General features: G+C 34.2%; 1 protein-coding gene and 1 pseudogene across 1 annotated transcript in view; one reads left to right on the plus strand and one right to left on the minus strand.

The window, feature by feature from the left end:
- LOC111516459 (multidrug resistance-associated protein 1-like) overlaps positions 1 to 14,358 on the plus strand; it is a 179,667-nt gene extending 165,309 nt beyond the window's left edge. Inside the window, exons 14-17 of the mRNA XM_074180369.1 lie at positions 3,310 to 3,723; positions 3,858 to 4,165; positions 7,892 to 8,106; positions 13,599 to 14,358. Of these exons, the coding sequence (XP_074036470.1) occupies positions 3,310 to 3,723; positions 3,858 to 4,165; positions 7,892 to 8,106; positions 13,599 to 13,957 (1,296 nt within the window). The 3' untranslated portion in view covers positions 13,958 to 14,358. The remainder of the gene's footprint in view (positions 1 to 3,309; positions 3,724 to 3,857; positions 4,166 to 7,891; positions 8,107 to 13,598) is intronic.
- LOC111516458 (large ribosomal subunit protein uL1-like) lies at positions 8,821 to 10,799 on the minus strand (annotated as a pseudogene).
- Positions 14,359 to 18,725: the final 4,367 nt, after the last annotated feature.

An 18,725-nucleotide genomic window follows, 5' to 3' on the forward strand; every position in this document is an offset into this window, starting at 1 on the left:
ATTCTATGAAATTACGTGGAAAAAAACTTGAGGACTGCAATGTTGACTATCAAAAGAACATGGAAGCTGATATTTTTGAGGAATGGTTTGAAAACTGACGATGCCCAATAGGCTGAAACAGCTGTATACCGGTGGCTCTTAAATTGAAATCAATATGTGAATGATCAAAGAGTACTTATCTATTTATTTTTTTATTTTCATGGAATTATTTTCCAGCAGTTTGGCTGCATTAACCTTTTCTTCATTGATCGCAAATTTGGATGCGAATTATGTAATAGTTCTTGACAACGCTTCCTATCATTGTGTGATGTGAATGATGTAACTAATATTTTCCTTTATTTTCAGATTTCAATATTAAATTTTACAAAAAGAATTTGAAGCAGATGAATAATAGAAGATATAAAGCTTCAAATCCTTTTTGTAAAATTTAATATTGAAATATATATATATATATATATATATATATATACATATAGGTTGACGGTTAGCACGACTGGCTAAGTTAAAAAACAGCACGGGATTGGAACAGGTGTGCAGTCGGAGACAAAGAAAAATGAGAACTCTTTTTTCTGTTCAAGCTTTCGAGACTTTATTGACTCTTCTTCAGAAACTCTAGATGATAAGATGAAAATTTAACAATTGTCAAAATTTGTTGTACATTACTTACGAAAGTTGAGGTTATGTATATGAAGCAAGCATGACAAGAATTGTTTTCTTAAAACACTTTGACAATGTGATGATTGATGAACACTCATGATACTGGATAACTGGTTAAAACTGAGAACATTATAATAAAATGTGGATGGCACTAATAACATTAGATTGTTGTGAAATAAAATTGTTTAAAATTTTTATACATCTTGTGAAAGGGACATGTCCAAGTCAACTGTCAATTGTCTTGTCAAAAAATATTTTTTAAAATATGGAAAAGGAGAAAAGATTCATGTCTGTGGATGCACAGACAGATGCACAGACAGATGCACCAATCATCCTGCTACCAATCCAATATAATAAAAGTCAATCTGCACATCATAATGATTGGAACTATCATTCAATAAACCTCTTTCAAACTCTTTTAACTTAATCAAAAAATAAAATTACATTCAACCATTCATCTATCAATTTCAATATGTGCTGTAAATGACAAGACAACTGTTCACTCTTCCAAGATGTTAACGAAAACAAAATTCTATTCAATTTATTTTTGAAAATTCATCACAAATTTCAATTGCACTTTATTCCTGTCTGATGATAAATTTAGTCACTTTTGCATTCCATACCACAGACATGGATCTTTTCTCCTTTTCCATATTTAAAAAAATATTTTTTGACAAGACAATTGACAGTTGATTTGGACATGTCCCTTTCACAAGATGTATAAAAATTTTAAAAAATTTTATTTTACAACAATCTAATGATCTAATGTTATTAGTGCCATCCACATTTTATTATAATGTTCTCAGTTTTAACCAGTTATCCAGTATCATGAGTGTTCATCAATCATCACATTTTCAAAGTGTTTTAAGAAAACAATTCTTGTCATGCTTGCTTCATATACATAACCTCAACTTTCGTAAGTAATGTACAACAAATTTTGACAATTGTTAAATTTTCATCTTATCATCTAGAGTTCCTGAAGAAGAGTCAATAAAGTCTCGAAAGCTTGAACAGAAAAAAGAGTTCTCATTTTACTCTGTCTCCGACTACACACCCGTTCCAATCCCCGTGCTGTTTCTATATATATATATATATATATATATATATATATATATATATATATATATATATATATATATATATATATATATATATATATATATATATATATATATATATATAGGGCAGGGTAGGGGCACTATATCTTTTACTTGAACTATACGAATTTAGATGTTGCTCGGTAAGAGCCAAGAGCTTTTCCAATGCCGCCTGACGGTTCGAGAATATTTTATTGCCTTGTGTATGAAGTTGGATTGTTCCAATTTTTCAATTTTCAATTTTCAATTGTTGTTGTATTTCATTGTATTGTAATTTCATTTCATGGTTTTCCTTTGCTTAATATAATGTTGATAGCTGATTTTTTTTTCGAAATAAACGTTTGATTAAGAATTCTTCAGGTCTTACAACTACGGAAACGCAGAGGGTAACGTATTTTCACTTTTCGTTTCTTGAATAATTTAAAATTTTATAAATGAAAAAGAAGTGACCGATACTCAATGAAAATCCATTATAACGTACTCAAAAACACATTACAATGTGAAATTTCTACTTAAAAGTTTATAAAACCGCGACACGTGTTTCGCTATACGATATAATCATCAGGCGTCACAATACTGTTTATATAAAATCTATGTCCTGCTATTATAGTAATTTGAATCATTATAAATATTACTACCAGCCAAATTTCTACATGATAAATTCATTACCTGAACTATTTACCTAACGAGAAACAACTCATAAGATTGTAGAATAATGAAATACAATTTTTATCTGAGCTATCATTTTACATACTTTTGAAATATGTCCTGATTACCAATTTCCTCATTGCAAACTGAATTCAATAAAGGGAAACAAATCGTATCGATCATTGAGCCAATAATTCTGAATTTTACATCTATTGATTTCCAAACATTCCATAAGGTTGAGTTTTGAACCTTTCTTCCAAATACGTCATAATCGTGAATGAACTCGAGCTCCTTTGTCAAAGATGATTCGCAAATGTTGAATTGGCCTTTCCATTAAAAAAAACTACGTTCGTTTTCTTTTATTCTTCTGGAAAACGTTCTTCCAGTTAGTCCGATATACAATTTTGGACAAGAGCCACAAGTTAACTGGTATACTCCTGGTCTATTACACTCGAGTAACCGGTTTCGGAGTACTTGCTTCCCGTCAGTACCGGTAGGATCATTTCAGACGGAGTGAAACATCTGAGAATCCCGAACAAACAAAATCAATTCCACCTAGTCATAAGATCCATCAGCAGTTGATTTAGTAGGATGCACCACTGCGCCACCTGCAGACAAAGTCCGGAAAATACTACACAAATATATACTACGGGGTACAGTCTTAATGATAAATTAATATCTTCCGGACAGGTGCTTATGACATGCTCAAGTTCAGGTAAAAATACCACACCCTTGCCTCTCATGTGAACATACGACTTTGTAGGCACGTGTGGCAGATATCCGATGGAAAAACAACAACTAAGCCAGCTAATGCCGCGCATTACACTCAGATATAACTGCTTTGCTTATTATTCTCCAATTGCTGAAGAATCAACAAACATAATAATTTTTATAAACCATGTTTTAGGTCACAGGAACATTATCTGTGATAAGTTATACGACACCGCTCTTCATAGTAGTTATTATTCCACTTTCTATTCTCTACTATTTCATACAGAGGTTTTATATTGCTACCTCAAGACAGTTGAAGCGTTTAGAATCTGTCTCTAGATCACCAATCTATTCGCATTTTGGAGAAACAGTATCGGGAACACATACCATAAGAGCTTACAATCAACAGGAACGGTTCATTTTAGAATCAGAACGTAAAGTGGATCTCAACCAAATATGTTATTATTCTGGAACAATTTCTAATCGATGGCTCGGTATTAGATTAGAAATGACGGGAAATTTGATTATACTTTTTGCAGCTCTTTTTGCTGTTATTGCTAATAATCAGGTCCCCGGATTAGTAGGATTGTCAGTGACTTATTCATTACAGGTAAGAAACATACCTTTTTTATAAGTTATGTGGACCAATTAATGTTATCCAAAAATAGTTATAGTTACTTAAATCACTATGACATGTTTTACATTCCTTCGATGATTTTTTAACGGATTTTTCTCTTGATTTAGATCACGCAATCTCTCAATTGGCTTGTTAAAATGACATCTGACGTAGAAACAAATATTGTAGCTGTGGAACGTATCAAAGAATATGCTGAAGCAAAACAGGAAGCTGCATGGGAAATCACAAATAAAAATCCACCAAATTCCTGGCCAGAAATTGGTACTGTCGAATTCAAAGATTATTCTGTGAGGTATAGACCAGGTCTTGATCTAGTTTTGACAAATGTCAGTTTCCACATCAAAGGTGGTGAAAAAGTTGGCATAGTTGGACGGACTGGTGCAGGGAAATCAAGTTTGACTCTTTCACTTTTCAGGTAACTGTTTGCTAGTCTTGTTTGGTACCTAATTTCTATAAAAATTGAGAGAAATCTGAGAAAAACGATGACATAAAAGTTTGAGCGGGAAAATTAAACTGTCTGCAGATGTCACTTTATTCTGAAAAAAGTAATTAGAAAATCATTCAAAGCATTGATATGTGTATATGGGCGACATAAATAACTTCAAATATATACTATGTGTAGTTCCGCAAAGATCAATACCTAGACCTGTTTTGTTTCCTAAATATTTCAATTATTTGGCTATATTTGAAGGAATACATATATATTTTACTCAATAGAACATACAAATACAAATAAATTAACAGAATTAAAGAGAAAAGAGGACATATGCCTCCTCACTCACAAGCAAATTAGGTGAAATTGGACACACATTTGAATCGTTGTATTCATGCTACGTGCCACTATAAGGGTGTTTGCAATATACTGCGTAATGGCCGTTGTAAGTAGTCCCACTGTGATTCGAAAGTGCATATAGATTATAACGACAAGGGGCCACATTGTCTGCTGCATAATTGCTCATATCTAATCATTCTAAAGAAAAGTCGATGACAACATTTAATTTGTCTCTGAATCTTTCCGTTGGAGAGAATATTTTTGAATGAATTACTAAAATACAGGGAAATTTATGGATTGATAAGGACTTTGTGCATTTTCTTCTTTCCTTGCACCTCGAACACGTTGGTTTTTCATCTCCAACCAGAGTTTCCTCTCTTGCGAAGGAATCTAGGCATTGTGACAAACTCAGTTGGTCGGTTCTTTGTGGTATGTCGAGACAAATCCCAGAAAGGATCGAAGGTTACTGAAGAGTGTCCACAGTGTGAGCACTTCATAGTGGATTTCAATTGACCAACAAAATTGTCTACAATTTTAGAGTTGTTTATGTTTAAATATCTCAGCCAGGAGCATTGCGCTTTTCCGGTGTCACTCAAATTTTCGTCAATCTCCGTTAAGATCGGTTTAGTTTTCTCAGTAATTCTATTGAGGTCTTCATGTAAACCTTCTAAAAGATATCGAAGGAATTCCTGAGTGTCTTGATGCGCAGATCCCATGAATCGAGGGGCAAATTTTTGAATCTGATTTTTCAAGTAGGCAGTGTTTATTACTTTATCAGATGAATTTTCTGACCACAATTCCTTGATAACTTTCGCGAACACTTTGATTAAGGCACCTTTCATAGTAGAAATACTAGTATTGATATCTTCTATGTATGTATCATTTTTTAAACATTTTGGAAACAGGTGTTCCAATATATATTGGAATATATATTGAATATATTCAACCCATCAAACCCAAGAGTTCATACTGAAGAATGTATCACTGAACTAATGTTGTAACTGTTGATTCTACGTTTGCTACTGCTGTCTTTTTCTGAGTAATCACGGATTGGATGATTCACCCTTTCAGTGGATCGGTGAGATAAGGAATTCGAAGCTGAACTGTCCAAAACTGAATTGGATATGGCTATATTAAATTTATTTGGTAAATTAAAAATGTTTGCTGATAACATCACGTCAATTTACAAGAGAAATAGTATACAAGAAATCAAAACGAATATTTCAAAAACCTTTTGATGAAATAAATATCTTTATAGCTTCAATGTTATAAAATATCATTGAATTTTCATAAATCTTCAAATATGTTTATATCAAAAAGGTCTGTATCAATTAATTCAAAATATCTAGTTAAATTCCATAATGAAAATATTAAATACTCTCCTAGTGCTAAATTTCTTGGTCTCATTTTAGATAAAAACATTTCGAAGCAATGAGAAGGAAAATAGCTCCCATAATGGAAATTTTATTTCAAATAAGAAATTTACCATTGAAAAGAACTTTAATTTGATATATTTTTCATTAGTATATCCCAAAATTCAATATCTAATAACAGTATGGGAAATGGTAACAAATTCCTTATTGAAACCAATTAAAAAACTTAAGAGAATAAAATTATAAGGTGTATATTCAAGCTAAACTACAAGGAATACAGTCAACTTATATACACGAAGAAAACTATTACATTTTTCATTCTTGCATGAATTCAAATTATGTAAGAATGATCGAAAATAAACGCAAACATTCCAATCTGACTTTCAAAATCAATGATGACCAACACAACCATTCGACGAGATATTCAAGCAATCTAAAATTAATGTAAATGAAAAAAATATTGGGCAAAATTCGATTAACTACAAAGGTAGCAACCCGTCCAGCAAAAAGCTCAGATAAAATCCGCAGAGATCACCTTACTTGTGCGGAAACACAAAGATAAGCCAATGCATAGGGTCTTCTTCAATAACATTGGAGACCTTGGCTTATCAAAGTGTCTGACTTTCGTTTTCCTCAGGTCGAGTGGGCTGAAGTCGGAAACTGAGGGGTTCCTCATGGCATGCCAGGATGGTGTCTTCAACATCTTAGTCTACCGCAGTCGCGTGATGGGTATAGAGGTTCCTGATACAAGGTGCAGGGCCTGCCGCGAGGCGTCCGAGATCCTAAAGCACTTGCTATCAGCATGTCCAGTATATACGGTCTCGGCCTATATTCATCGACATAACGCAGCTCTGAGAGTGCTATATTACCATCTACGGCACTCTAACGGTATTGACGAGACACCGTTGTTGATCTACGCTCCGAGGGATATTGAATCCATTGCGGAGAACGAGAAGTGCCGAATTGATTGGACCTACTCTTTCAGGCTCTTACAAGCTAATAAGCCTGATGTAGTCATTCTCCACCACCAGAGCAAAACGATATTTGTTGTGGAGTTTTCAGCTCCTGGCAAGACGAATATTGTCCGAAAAGAGGACAACTTTTTCCTGTTCTTAGACCTAAAGAGAATGCTCGCTGGAAAAATTTAGCGTTGATGAAGAGGTAATCGTCGAAACTGAAACGTCAAACTCCAAACGTTTCAAATGTAACTGCGGCAGTCATCTTCAGTGGCGTGATTTTTGTAAAACCGCGACACGTGTTATGCATAACTGTTATGCTTGAAGAAGCTATTGTATAGCGAAACACGTGTCGCGGTTTTTGTAAAACCCATAACAGGTATGCTTGAAGAAGCTATTGTATAGCGAAACACGTGTCGCGGTTTTTGTAAAACCCTTATAGTGAAAATCATAGAATAAACTCTATTGATTAGTTTTTTTTAAATATGGATCAAGTATCGGCCAGTTCTATTCAATTATTAAAGAAGTAAAATTCCATTTGCACGGAAGACTGTCATCTCCAATGGCGGACATCGATGTTTCGGAATAAGACACTTGTCTTATTGAATAACTTTTTTCGAGATCAATTGCCCTAACACCAAACTGACATTTTTGCACTCGACGCGCGTTTCGCCAACAAAGTTAGCATCCTCAGGAGAAGAAAATTGATCTTGTCTTATTGTAATGTTATCGAGATTGGTTCTGAAGAGGCAATAAGACTTGTGTCTCATTCCGAAACATCGATGTCCGCCATTGAGGATGACAGTGTTCCATCCAAGTGAAATTTCACATCTTTCATATACGATATTGTATAGCAAACCTGTGAATGATATCTGAATCACTTCTTTAATGAAAGTTTGAACTACGAACTGAATAGAAAAAGGTTTTTTTGTATAATTCAATGTTTTTCTTCCAGTTTGTGTCTGAAAGTTACTTCTTTGCATGTTCTACATATCTTTTTGAAGAGTTTATTCTGTACTAAAAAAATATTCTTATTTCAGAATTATTGAAGCTGCTGCAGGTAGCATTTTTATAGATGGTGTCAAGATTTCAGAACTGGGATTGCACACCTTGAGATCTCGATTAACAATCATTCCCCAAGATGCCGTTTTGTTCTCAGGAACTTTACGTATGAATCTGGATCCCTTTGATCAATATAATGATGATGCAGTTTGGAAGTCCTTGGAGCACGCACATCTTAAAGATTTTGTGAAAGGTATGAATTAAAAAAAATCGTTTAATTTCTTCAAGGTGGTTTTGCATATCAACCAGATACAGAACAAATTCGATATTTTTCAATGTGAAAATTGTTCAGTTACTTAAATATTTCAAAAAATCGAAAAATTAGGAATTGAGGTGCTTGACATACATACATGACATACAAAATATTTTCAACACTGATCTTGATTTGATCAATGGGCTATCAAGTGAACATGATTTGAAAATTAATCCTAATAAAACAATGATGATGCATTTTGGATCACAAAAGAGTCGTAAATTTGCAAAAAACAATTTCCATTTAGAACTAGGTCATACTATCTTGACTCCTGTCAATAAGCTAAAAACTTAGGGGTGATGCTTGACACTGATCTTAGATTCACTAGTCAGGTTAAAAATTTAATGGAAAAAGCTTATGTGTCATTAAAACTGTTACACTGTAATTGTTTTATTTTGGGCCAACCTCTAAAAAGAATGCTCTGTGATAGTTTGATGCTAAGAAATTTCAACTACTGTAACTTCATATACGGGTCATACTTATATGATTCAGATAAAAAAAAAACAAAAAGTTCAAAATTCTTGTTGCCGCCTAATTTGTGAATCCTTTAAAAACTCCCGCTGGCTTAATATGAAAAACCGTATGATTCATCATTTGAGTTGTTTTGTTCATAAATTGATTACCCTTCCTTATTCTCCCCTTTTAATACAAAAACTAAATCTGCATGAAAATATTCAGTCAAGAAACATTAGACACAAAAAACAAAAAATTAACTATGCCACAACATCGCACTGCACAGTTTCAGAGATCATTTCTTGTTGGTTCTGTAAAACTCTATAATTCATTGCCAGAGCAATTGAAGAGATTCAATATCAGGAAATTCAAATAGAAATATAAAAATTATATCTATGATATCTATGATATAATGTCAGTAATGTCAACTTTTGCTCATTTGACAATTTAATAAACAACAATCAATTAAATTTAATTATTTATCAACTCTCTTTAGAGGTAATCACAAATTATTATTTTCATTTTCGTTTCTCATTTCGTGGTACCATCACTGTTGATTGTCTTTTATTTTTGTATGTTCGCGTGCATTATGGAGTGGTGCTTGTTGGTTGAGTTAGGGTAGCTTTGAGCTAGACTTCGCCAAGCAGTACCAGAAACCTTGTAACCTATTTTCATTTTCAATTGTATCTTTGTATTGTTTTTTCTGTATTATCAATAAAGCCGATTTATTATTAGTATTAATAATGTGTCTCCTCAATCTTAGGAACACGAAAAAGTCGCATGGGGGCAAATCTAGTGAATACGGTGGCTGAGGCATGACTACGGTGTTGTTTTTGCCCAAAAAGTACTCAAACGAACGAGCACTGACGAGCGAGCAGGTGCATTATCGTCGTGCAAAAGTCATGCATTTTTTTCACAATACCGGATATTTTCTTCGTATTGCTTCTCGCAAGCGGCGCATAACTCCTGATGCAACTACGCTACGGCAATCGAAGAAAACAGTGAGAAAACCTTGCCATTTGATCGAACATGGCGTGCTTTTTTTGGTCTGGGATCTTTCATTGAAACGATTAGACTTTGGTTTCGATGTCATAACCACATACCCAGTAAATCTGCTATTAACATCAATTCCTGAACGATTTTGTCCAAAGTCAGCAATTTTGGAACGAATTTTGCTGCTACACGCTTCATGCGCAAAATTTTCGAAAAAATTGCATGACATGAGCCAACCGATATGCCGATATCGGACATGACCCACACGATAATTTAGACACTCCTGATTTTTCTGAAATATTTGTAGTGGGTTGGCCTAAGTAGGTTAAGGTTCTATAACTTTTATCCTCTTCTTTTCGAATTGGGTAAACTTCTTTCAAAGCTTGACAAATTCAACTTTTTTGATAATAAAGAATGTATCAGACCGCTATCATAATCATTGTTGACGGCTATTTGCTTTATTTTAGTCAGTTCTTTATTGAAATCATTGTCAAGTCCAAAAAATGTATAGATTGGTCCTGTTCCATCTCCATTTTGAATGTGATAGAAGGGTGAAGAGAATTGATAAACTTCAAAAAGTTTGTCAACTGTCTGTTCGTTCCCGTGAAACATACCAGGATACCATCCACATATCTATACCAATATACGAAACTTCTTACCACTGGGTTACTGTGGATTTTTCTCTCCAAATCGTCCATGAAAATCTCGGAATTCAGATCAACATGCCCAACATCAACAGAAAGGCAAAGTACCTTTTTCATCTGGAACTTATGGTGGCCTTAGCCTTGTCAATTTTCCGAGTCATCGACTCTTGATGCAAGAGAAGACCAGGGAACTTGTCATCTTTAGCCTAAGGATCTGTTTGATGAGAGCATCAGAAGCAAGGAAAGCATCATTCTTATTTGCCAGTTTCTTGATAAGTTTTTTTGTTTTTGTTCAAGGCTTCCACGTCCATGGAGGTCACTTCATTTGCCTTAGCTTCATCACTATGCTGCTGATATTCAAGGACACATACTAGCATTTTTGGACGAGGTATGTGCTTCAATTTGACGGTTCCACTGAAACGGTTGTCCTTCTGGAAATCGTAGTTTTTCAGACCGATTCAGATTTCTACAGTCCAAAAAATGTCTCTTCTTGGTTTTGAAGATTTCCAGTACATTAATCACGCATTAGTAAAGTGTATCACGGATTCAATATCCCCCGAAGCGCAGGGCAACACCGGTCTCTTGTCAATACCGTAACAGTGCCGTGAGCGGCAATAAAGCACTCTTAGAGCTGCGTTATGTAGACGGATATATGCTGAGACCGTATATGGGCGACAAGCTGACAGCAAATGCATTAGGATCTAAGACGCTTCGTGGCAGAATCTAAACCTGATATTAGGAACCTCTACACCCATCACGCCATTGCGTATATTAGACTTGCTTACGGTGTGTTTGTCACAGAATTACTTTCAATTCAATGGAACTTTTTACTCGTCCTGCAAAGGTCTCGTAATGGGAAACCCACATAGTCCTATTCTGGCAGAGATTTTCATGAACGATTTGGAGAGAATAATACACAGTAACCCACTGGTAAGAAGTTTTCTGTATTGGTATAGATATGTGGATGATATTCTGGTATGTTTCACGGGAATGAACAGACAGTTGACAAACTCTTTGAAGTTCATCAATTCTCTCCACCCTTCTATCACGTTCACAATGGAGATGGAACAGGACGAATCTATATATTTTTTGGACTTAACAGAAGTTAACAACAAACATGATTTTTCAATTTATCAAACATATGCATCATATGATGCATATGTTTGCATGTACATCATTAACATCAATTCATTTATTGTTTGTTTGAAGGTGATTGACAATGTTTCGTGATGAATTTCACTAGTTCGGACTTCCATTGTATACTATATAAAATGATTTGGAATCCCTGAAACAAGTAAAAAAGAATAATTAAAAAATAATAGTTGAAAATAACAATTATATTAAGCAACAATAAACCTGAAATGAAATGATAGTGAAATAACCTACAAGTAAAAATATAATAATTGAATAAATAAAAATTAAAGGAATGAAAAAAGAAAATAATAAAAAATAAAAAAGTGTAGAGATTCCAAGTCACGTTAGTTCACGACGTAAAGTAGAGAAAGTGAAAGTATTTCAACGACCTATAAAATAGTCATCTCTCGGAGGAATCAGTCCAGTCATCACCCGAAGACGATTGTAGATACCAACAATCGAAACGTCGTGAACTAACGTGACTTGGAATCTCTACACTTTTTTATTTTTTTATTATTTTCTTTTTGCATTCCTTTAATTTTTATTTATTCAATTATTATATTTTTACTTGTAGGTTATTTCACTATCATTTCATTTCAGGTTTATTGTTGCTTAATATAATTGTTATTTTAAACAATTATTTTTTAATTATTCTTTTTTACTTGTTTCAGGGATTTCAAATCATTTTATATAGTAGACAATGGAAGTCCGAACTAGTGAAATTCATCAATTCATTTAAGTATAAAGCAGTTTCATAATATAATGTATAATGCGCGTTATTATTTTTTGAATTTTTTTACAACAGTACTTATTATAAAATGAAAAATATCACCCTTCTGATCGTTCACCTTCTAGGTTTACAATTTGGTCATTTTATAGCCCTAACATTATTTTAAAAAAAGTGTCTGTATGTATTTGTGTGTGTATGTGTTAAGTTTTCTTTTTTAGGCAAAACAAGTGCTTCTGCACTTATTGCCATTTTACTTTATTCAACATAGCTATTATTTGTTTGTATGATTATAATTATTCTTTTTCATGAATAAAGTCATTATTATTATTATAATTCGTCCACTCACCTATATCAGCATAAGGTAGCAGCTTTCAACAGTATGATTCACAGACTGATAAATGTACCCTTGACAGAAGCAAATTTCAATAAAGAACTGAATATAATAAAGCAAATAGCCGTCAACAATGATTATGATACATTCTTTATTATTAAAAAAGTTATACAGTCAAGCTTTGAAAGAAGTTTACCCAATTCGAAGAAAAGAGGATAAAAGTTATAGAACCTTAACCTACTTAGGCCAACCCACTACAAATATTTCAGATTTTGTGCACAGCAAAGGTGTAAATATTGCTTTCAAAACCAACAACAACTTAGGAATGCACATTAAAAATAACAATGATAAAAGTTTAGATTCAAAAAAATCATGATTGTATAAATTATCGTGTGGGTCATGTCCGATGTTTTATATAGGTCAAACTGGAAGGACGTTCAAAGCCCGCATAAAGGAACACAAATATAGTTTTCAGAATGGAAAAATAAATTCCACATATGTCAGTCATTTAATCTCAGAGGGACATGACTTCAATCATGAATACAAACCCCTCCATTTCAAGAAGAAAGGTTTGAAACTTAACCTGTTGGAGAGTATGGAAATAAACAAATTCAAAAACCCTCAACATCTTATGAACGATCAAACTGAATTGAATAATTCGCCGTTGAATCCGCCGTGGAATCTCACTTGAGATATGGAATTCCATTTTGGGAAATATGTAGTGGTTATCTATGTATAGCGAAACACGTGTCGCGGTTTTTGTAAAACCCTTATAGTAAAAATCATAAAGTAAACTGTATTGATTAGGTTTTTTTACAATTTTCACTTTCTCAACAATTTCATCGATTGTTGGGGCGTCATTCATATCTTCTCGACCTTCTGTGAAAGGTTAGTACCACTGGCTCAGAGTACAATTACCATATACCAAATGTTTTTTTGGGCAGATAATTCCATTTTTTACACAAAATTTGAAGCAAATTCTTGGCTCCATTTACTATGAAAGCAGAAAATCACCGAACCCGGAAAACTTTTGCTTCTCACCAACAAACTAAACATGCTAAACAGCTGAAACTGTGAACATATCTTCTGGATAAATTTTATATCTAACCGACAAAACTCTTATGATTATATAGTAACATGTTTTCAGATTTGCATGCAGGACTCAATCACGAAGTTACAGAAGGAGGTGAAAATATTTCAGTAGGCCAGAGACAGTTGATTTGTTTAGCCAGAGCTCTACTCAGGAAGACAAAAGTGCTAGTGTTGGATGAAGCAACGGCGGCTGTTGACCTGGAAACTGATGATCTCATCCAGAAGACGATCGAAACCGAATTCAGTGATTGTACAGTACTCACTATAGCACATAGATTGAATACTATTATGAATTCTGATCGGGTCATAGTCCTTGATAAAGGAAAAATTATTGAGTTTGATACACCAAGTAATTTATTGAAAGATGAAAATTCAATATTTTATAGTATGTCAAAAGATGCAGGTTTAGTGTAAACACCAGTATATATAGAAAATGGTTTCAATGGTATTAGGAATATGTTTCTTTGACTGTATTGCCATCATAATAATATTTACTTTTGGTTCAAAAGTAATCACTTTTATATTTGTGTACTTAAAGATTTAAGTTTGCAAAACTGGTGACCTGAAATATTAAAAAATATTAAAAAAGAACTGAAATGTTCTTTCACAATTCTCATTAAGAAATAAAAAGTTTCACAGTCTCCAGTATTCTTGCCAGTGTATAAATATTTACCTAGACTTGATTATAGAAGTCATTGAAGTACACTTTTTTTATACATATTACAAGTTGATAGTTTTCGTTAGTGAATATTGATTATTTTGATTCGTTTCAATAACTTTTGTTCACTTCATTAAACCGAATCATTGAAAAATAATGTGGTTTTTGTGATATGAATATATATTCCTAAGAACTGAGTTTTGAATCTGTGATCCTCAGCACAGAAAGATGATTTAATCAAATTCAGAGACTCCAGACCGATCATCTCAATTCCAGAGTCCCGTTTTACAAAGAAGTCTTCTGTAGTATCCAGCTGCGACAGAAACAACTTCATAGTTTGTAAATTATCCCCTGAAACAAAATAACGCTGACCGCCACTGCTCTTCGTCAATCGATTGTGACTCGGCCAAGGACGCGCTCAACTCGACTTGCGCTTCTCGATCGTTCTAGATGTTGCGTCACTTCGAGAGACTTCGCTATCGGCTTCCTGAGACTTCCATTGCAATATATAAACCCTTCCAACAGGCAGATGGGGCAAGTCTAGTTGAAAGTGCGGTACTAAGTGATCTAATAAGCCGATAAACATTCGAGTATTAGTGTGAAGTTTCATTTGAAGTTTTTGTGTCGTATTGTGTTTCGTGTTTCGCACGACTTGCAAGATTACACATAGATCAGTATAACAAGGTTTTCAACTGAGAAAGATATTGGTAACTTCACATCGTTTCTTGTACTCGACAAATGACCCGATATGAAGAAGAAACTGATTTCAAAATACAGGCTGATTCACGGTGGATGGCACATTAGACGTTTCTGGTGAACCAGACACCGGATCACTTTGAAAATTCAATGGAGGGCATATTCGGACATTCTCTAGCCAACTAAAATATTTTCGACAATGCGGTGTTGCCGCTTCTATTAGAAAGCAGTAGCAACTTTGATTTTTCAAATGGAACACTCTGTATATAATATTATTTTTGGAATCTCCAACAATTGCCCGACAACTTTTCTTGATATTTCCCTATACCTATCTGTTACCGTTTTCGAAATAAAAATTAATTTCAATTTTTTTTTTCGAAAATCATGACTTCTAAAAATGCCGATATCTTTTAGTTAAGAAGTACTATGATATCGAAATTTGGTTTGGAGTTAGGTGATAATTGGACACTTCCCACACGTCATCCTAATCTCCGTTACTTCAATAGAGGGTGGTAAAAAAATACAGTTTTTTTCGTTTGCTTGAATAAGTTGCTGAAATTTGATTATTTTAAATGGAACACCCTGTATATTATTGAAAATTCGGAAAGCTGCTGAAATTTGCTTTCTTTCTATGTATATCATACCTATACCTAACTAGTCAAGTTTCGGACTTATGAACATTTATTTGTGAAAATGTCCCTTCAGAATGGTATTTCCATTCGGTATTTGGTAAGCAGGCCATGATTACTATTTGACAGTAGCGTTGTGACATTCTCCTAATAATATCGACATTTTCGTCACTTCAGAAGTTGCAAATACCTTCAAAACGATGGAACAAAACTATTCAAACGAAGTTCTCATGAATTTGTTTATTATTTTTGGACAGTGTGACAAAATTATCAGTAGAACATGTAGAAAGTTCAATGAAATGTATCCGAATCTACCGCCAATGAACCTCAAGAAATTTATACGAATTCAGAACAATTTCAATATGTTTGGATAAACTTTAAAAAAGCACCAAGAAACTTGAAATTGGAAATATTGATATGAATAATTATAAAAAAGTAAAACAATCATGTGGAATATTTCAAAATATGTTCGAATCGCTGGCCGTTCACTTCCAAGCACTTTAAAATGCGGGTGTTGACTGCTTTCGTGGTGGCAGATCCGATTTCATTGGGATCCAAATCTTCAAATGTTTGGGCAATCCTTTCTAACAATTCATCTCTCGAACGCACGGGTATTTTGTAAACTTTTTTTTTAAACATTCCCCACAAATAAAAATCTAATGGATTAAGATCGGGTGATCTCGCTGGCCAATTCCATGGTCCCAAGCGCCTCATCCACCGATCGTCAAATAGTCTATCCAGTTCTGCGCTCACTTCTCTTGTGCAATGTGCAGGAGCTCCGTCTAGTTGGTACCAACAGTTTCGATAATCTTCGAGTGGCAGATTATCCACGAAACTGTCTACAGTATTCTCCAAAATATTCAGGTAGCTTCTGGATGTTAATGACTCCTCGTATATCACGTACCTCAATTTGTTGTCCATCAACATGCAGAAGACATTAAAACTAAATTTTTCTTGAAATCCGGCTTCTTTTGTGACGTGAGGATTTTCACTGGACCAATAATGACGATTTTTTCTATTGAAAATCCCTTCTCTCGAAAATTTCGATTCATCAGTCCAAATAATTTTGTTTAAAAAAAGTTGATCTTCTTGAATGCGTGTCAACAACATTTCACAAAATTCTACTCTCTGTTGAGGATCTTGAGGCTTCATTGCTTGAATTTTGGTGAATTTATAATCATGCATTTTATGTCTTCGCAAGATTCTTTGAACCTATGAATATTTCATTCACTAATCTTCTTCAGCACTTCTTATCGATGACTCGGGAAATACGTGAAAATATGCTAAGACATTAATCTGGTTGTCTTCGAAAGTTACGGGTCGAGGCAAGTTTCTTGGTGCTTTTAAAGTTGATCCAAATGTATTGAAATTTTTCTGTACAATCACTGTATGTTTCTTTAGTAGACACACAGTCTCTAAAATGAACAAAACCTCCAATCTTTGAACAATTGCCTTCAAGGGTTACGTGGTCCAGCTTCACAAATGTATCTGTTATCTTTTTTCTGTAGATCCAGTAAAGATTGCAATGAAGTCACGCTCCAAAATGGTATACTATATTTGTAATGGTTGGACAGTAGCCTGGTGGGTTGACGTGGGTGGTTTGCTCAACTCACTCAGTCGACCGCTATGTGAGCCGGTGGTTCGAACCGCGAGGTCGGACGTTTTTCACTTCCTACCGTCCAGCCCGTATTAGGAATCACACGTTAAAAGGTAAGACCTCGTTAGTCCTCAGCTAGCACAAGTGTTGACTTTTGCGAGTTGTTGTATATAGGGGGGCGACAGCTGGTTAACGGGCAAACAGAAACAGATTTTCAACAGTGGACTTGATTGAGACCTAATATGCAGTTTTAGCAGTATGTGTCCCTAGTTCTTTGGAAGTAATCCTCAATTTCCTATTGAGGAAATGACTCTTCACTCGAACGATACACAAATTCTGAAAATCTTGTTACAAAGTTCTTTCCAATTAAAATGTTGATCTACAGGGTTATTCAAATTCGATTATCTGCACGTGGATTTTGTGAAGCGTAAGAAATAGAGAATATTTTTGAATGACAACAAAAAATCGACTCTAGCTCTTTTGATTTCAGAAAAAACAATGATATTGGAAATCTGTTTAAAGTTTGCCACGGGAACCTTTAATGAGCAGTCAGAATATTCATGAAACTTTATAATTTGACTTGAAATTATATCATCCAGAAATTTCTGTTGACGCTTTTGCTGGAGAATTTTAATATGGAGAGTAAAATCTTTTCTGATACTATTTTTATTGTAGCTAACAAATTCTACCCAAGTGTCTTTCACGAAGAGTTTATAAGAAAATAGGGTGTTCCAGTTGATTTTCAAAATATTCTAAAAAAAAACTGGGATTTTGTTAAAAAAAATCAGATATGACCTTTTTTGCAGCATTGTTCTCATGTATGGATCTGCGTTCCTAAGCATACCTTGAAGCTGGTGAATTCCTTCCAGAAAAGAGCCATCCGCCTGATCGGATACGCGAATATCACTTACAACCTCTCACTCCAAAAGCTCAACAGATATGGTGTAGGTGGAGTACTACTGAAATGGATCAGTGGCTATCTTACCAATAGGACTCAAATGGTTAGAGCAAATTATCACTACTCCAAATTTTTCTAAGTAACCTCATACTCATGAGGTTAGGTTAGGGGTCACTCTTCGGGTCACAGAAGAGTGACCCCTGTGACTCTTCGGTCCCTTATTCAATTTATTTATTGATGACATTATTCATTGCTTTCGGCATGCCAAAGCACTGCTATTTGCAGATGATTTAAAACGTTTCCTAATCATTAAAACCTCTTTGTGATCCTTAAGTAACATGGACTTGAATGTCACAAAGTGCTATGTCATACCTTTTATCGATCCCATGTACCTTCTACTACTTTTGATTACACCTTGAATGGTCATCTTCGACTCTGTTAATCAAATAAAAGACCTTGGGGTTGTTCTAGAGCTCACCTTAAGCTTCAATCAACATATACCTGAGGCTATCTATTAAGCCATGAAAATGCTAGGGTGCATAAAACGACTAACCCACGAATTCACTGACCCAACTGCTATTAAAACCCTTTATTGTTCACTTTCAAACAAAAATAATTATCGAAGTTCTTTGCAAATTTAATACCTACTGATTTTGACAAATAATACAATTAGATTAGATAAATGTCAAATGCACAGCTTGCTT

Source organism: Leptinotarsa decemlineata, unplaced genomic scaffold, assembly GCF_025532065.1.
Source record: "Leptinotarsa decemlineata unplaced genomic scaffold, Ldec_3_MD MMD2_tig00026294_RagTag_RagTag, whole genome shotgun sequence".
In the NCBI taxonomy this organism is placed as follows: domain Eukaryota; kingdom Metazoa; phylum Arthropoda; class Insecta; order Coleoptera; family Chrysomelidae; genus Leptinotarsa; species Leptinotarsa decemlineata.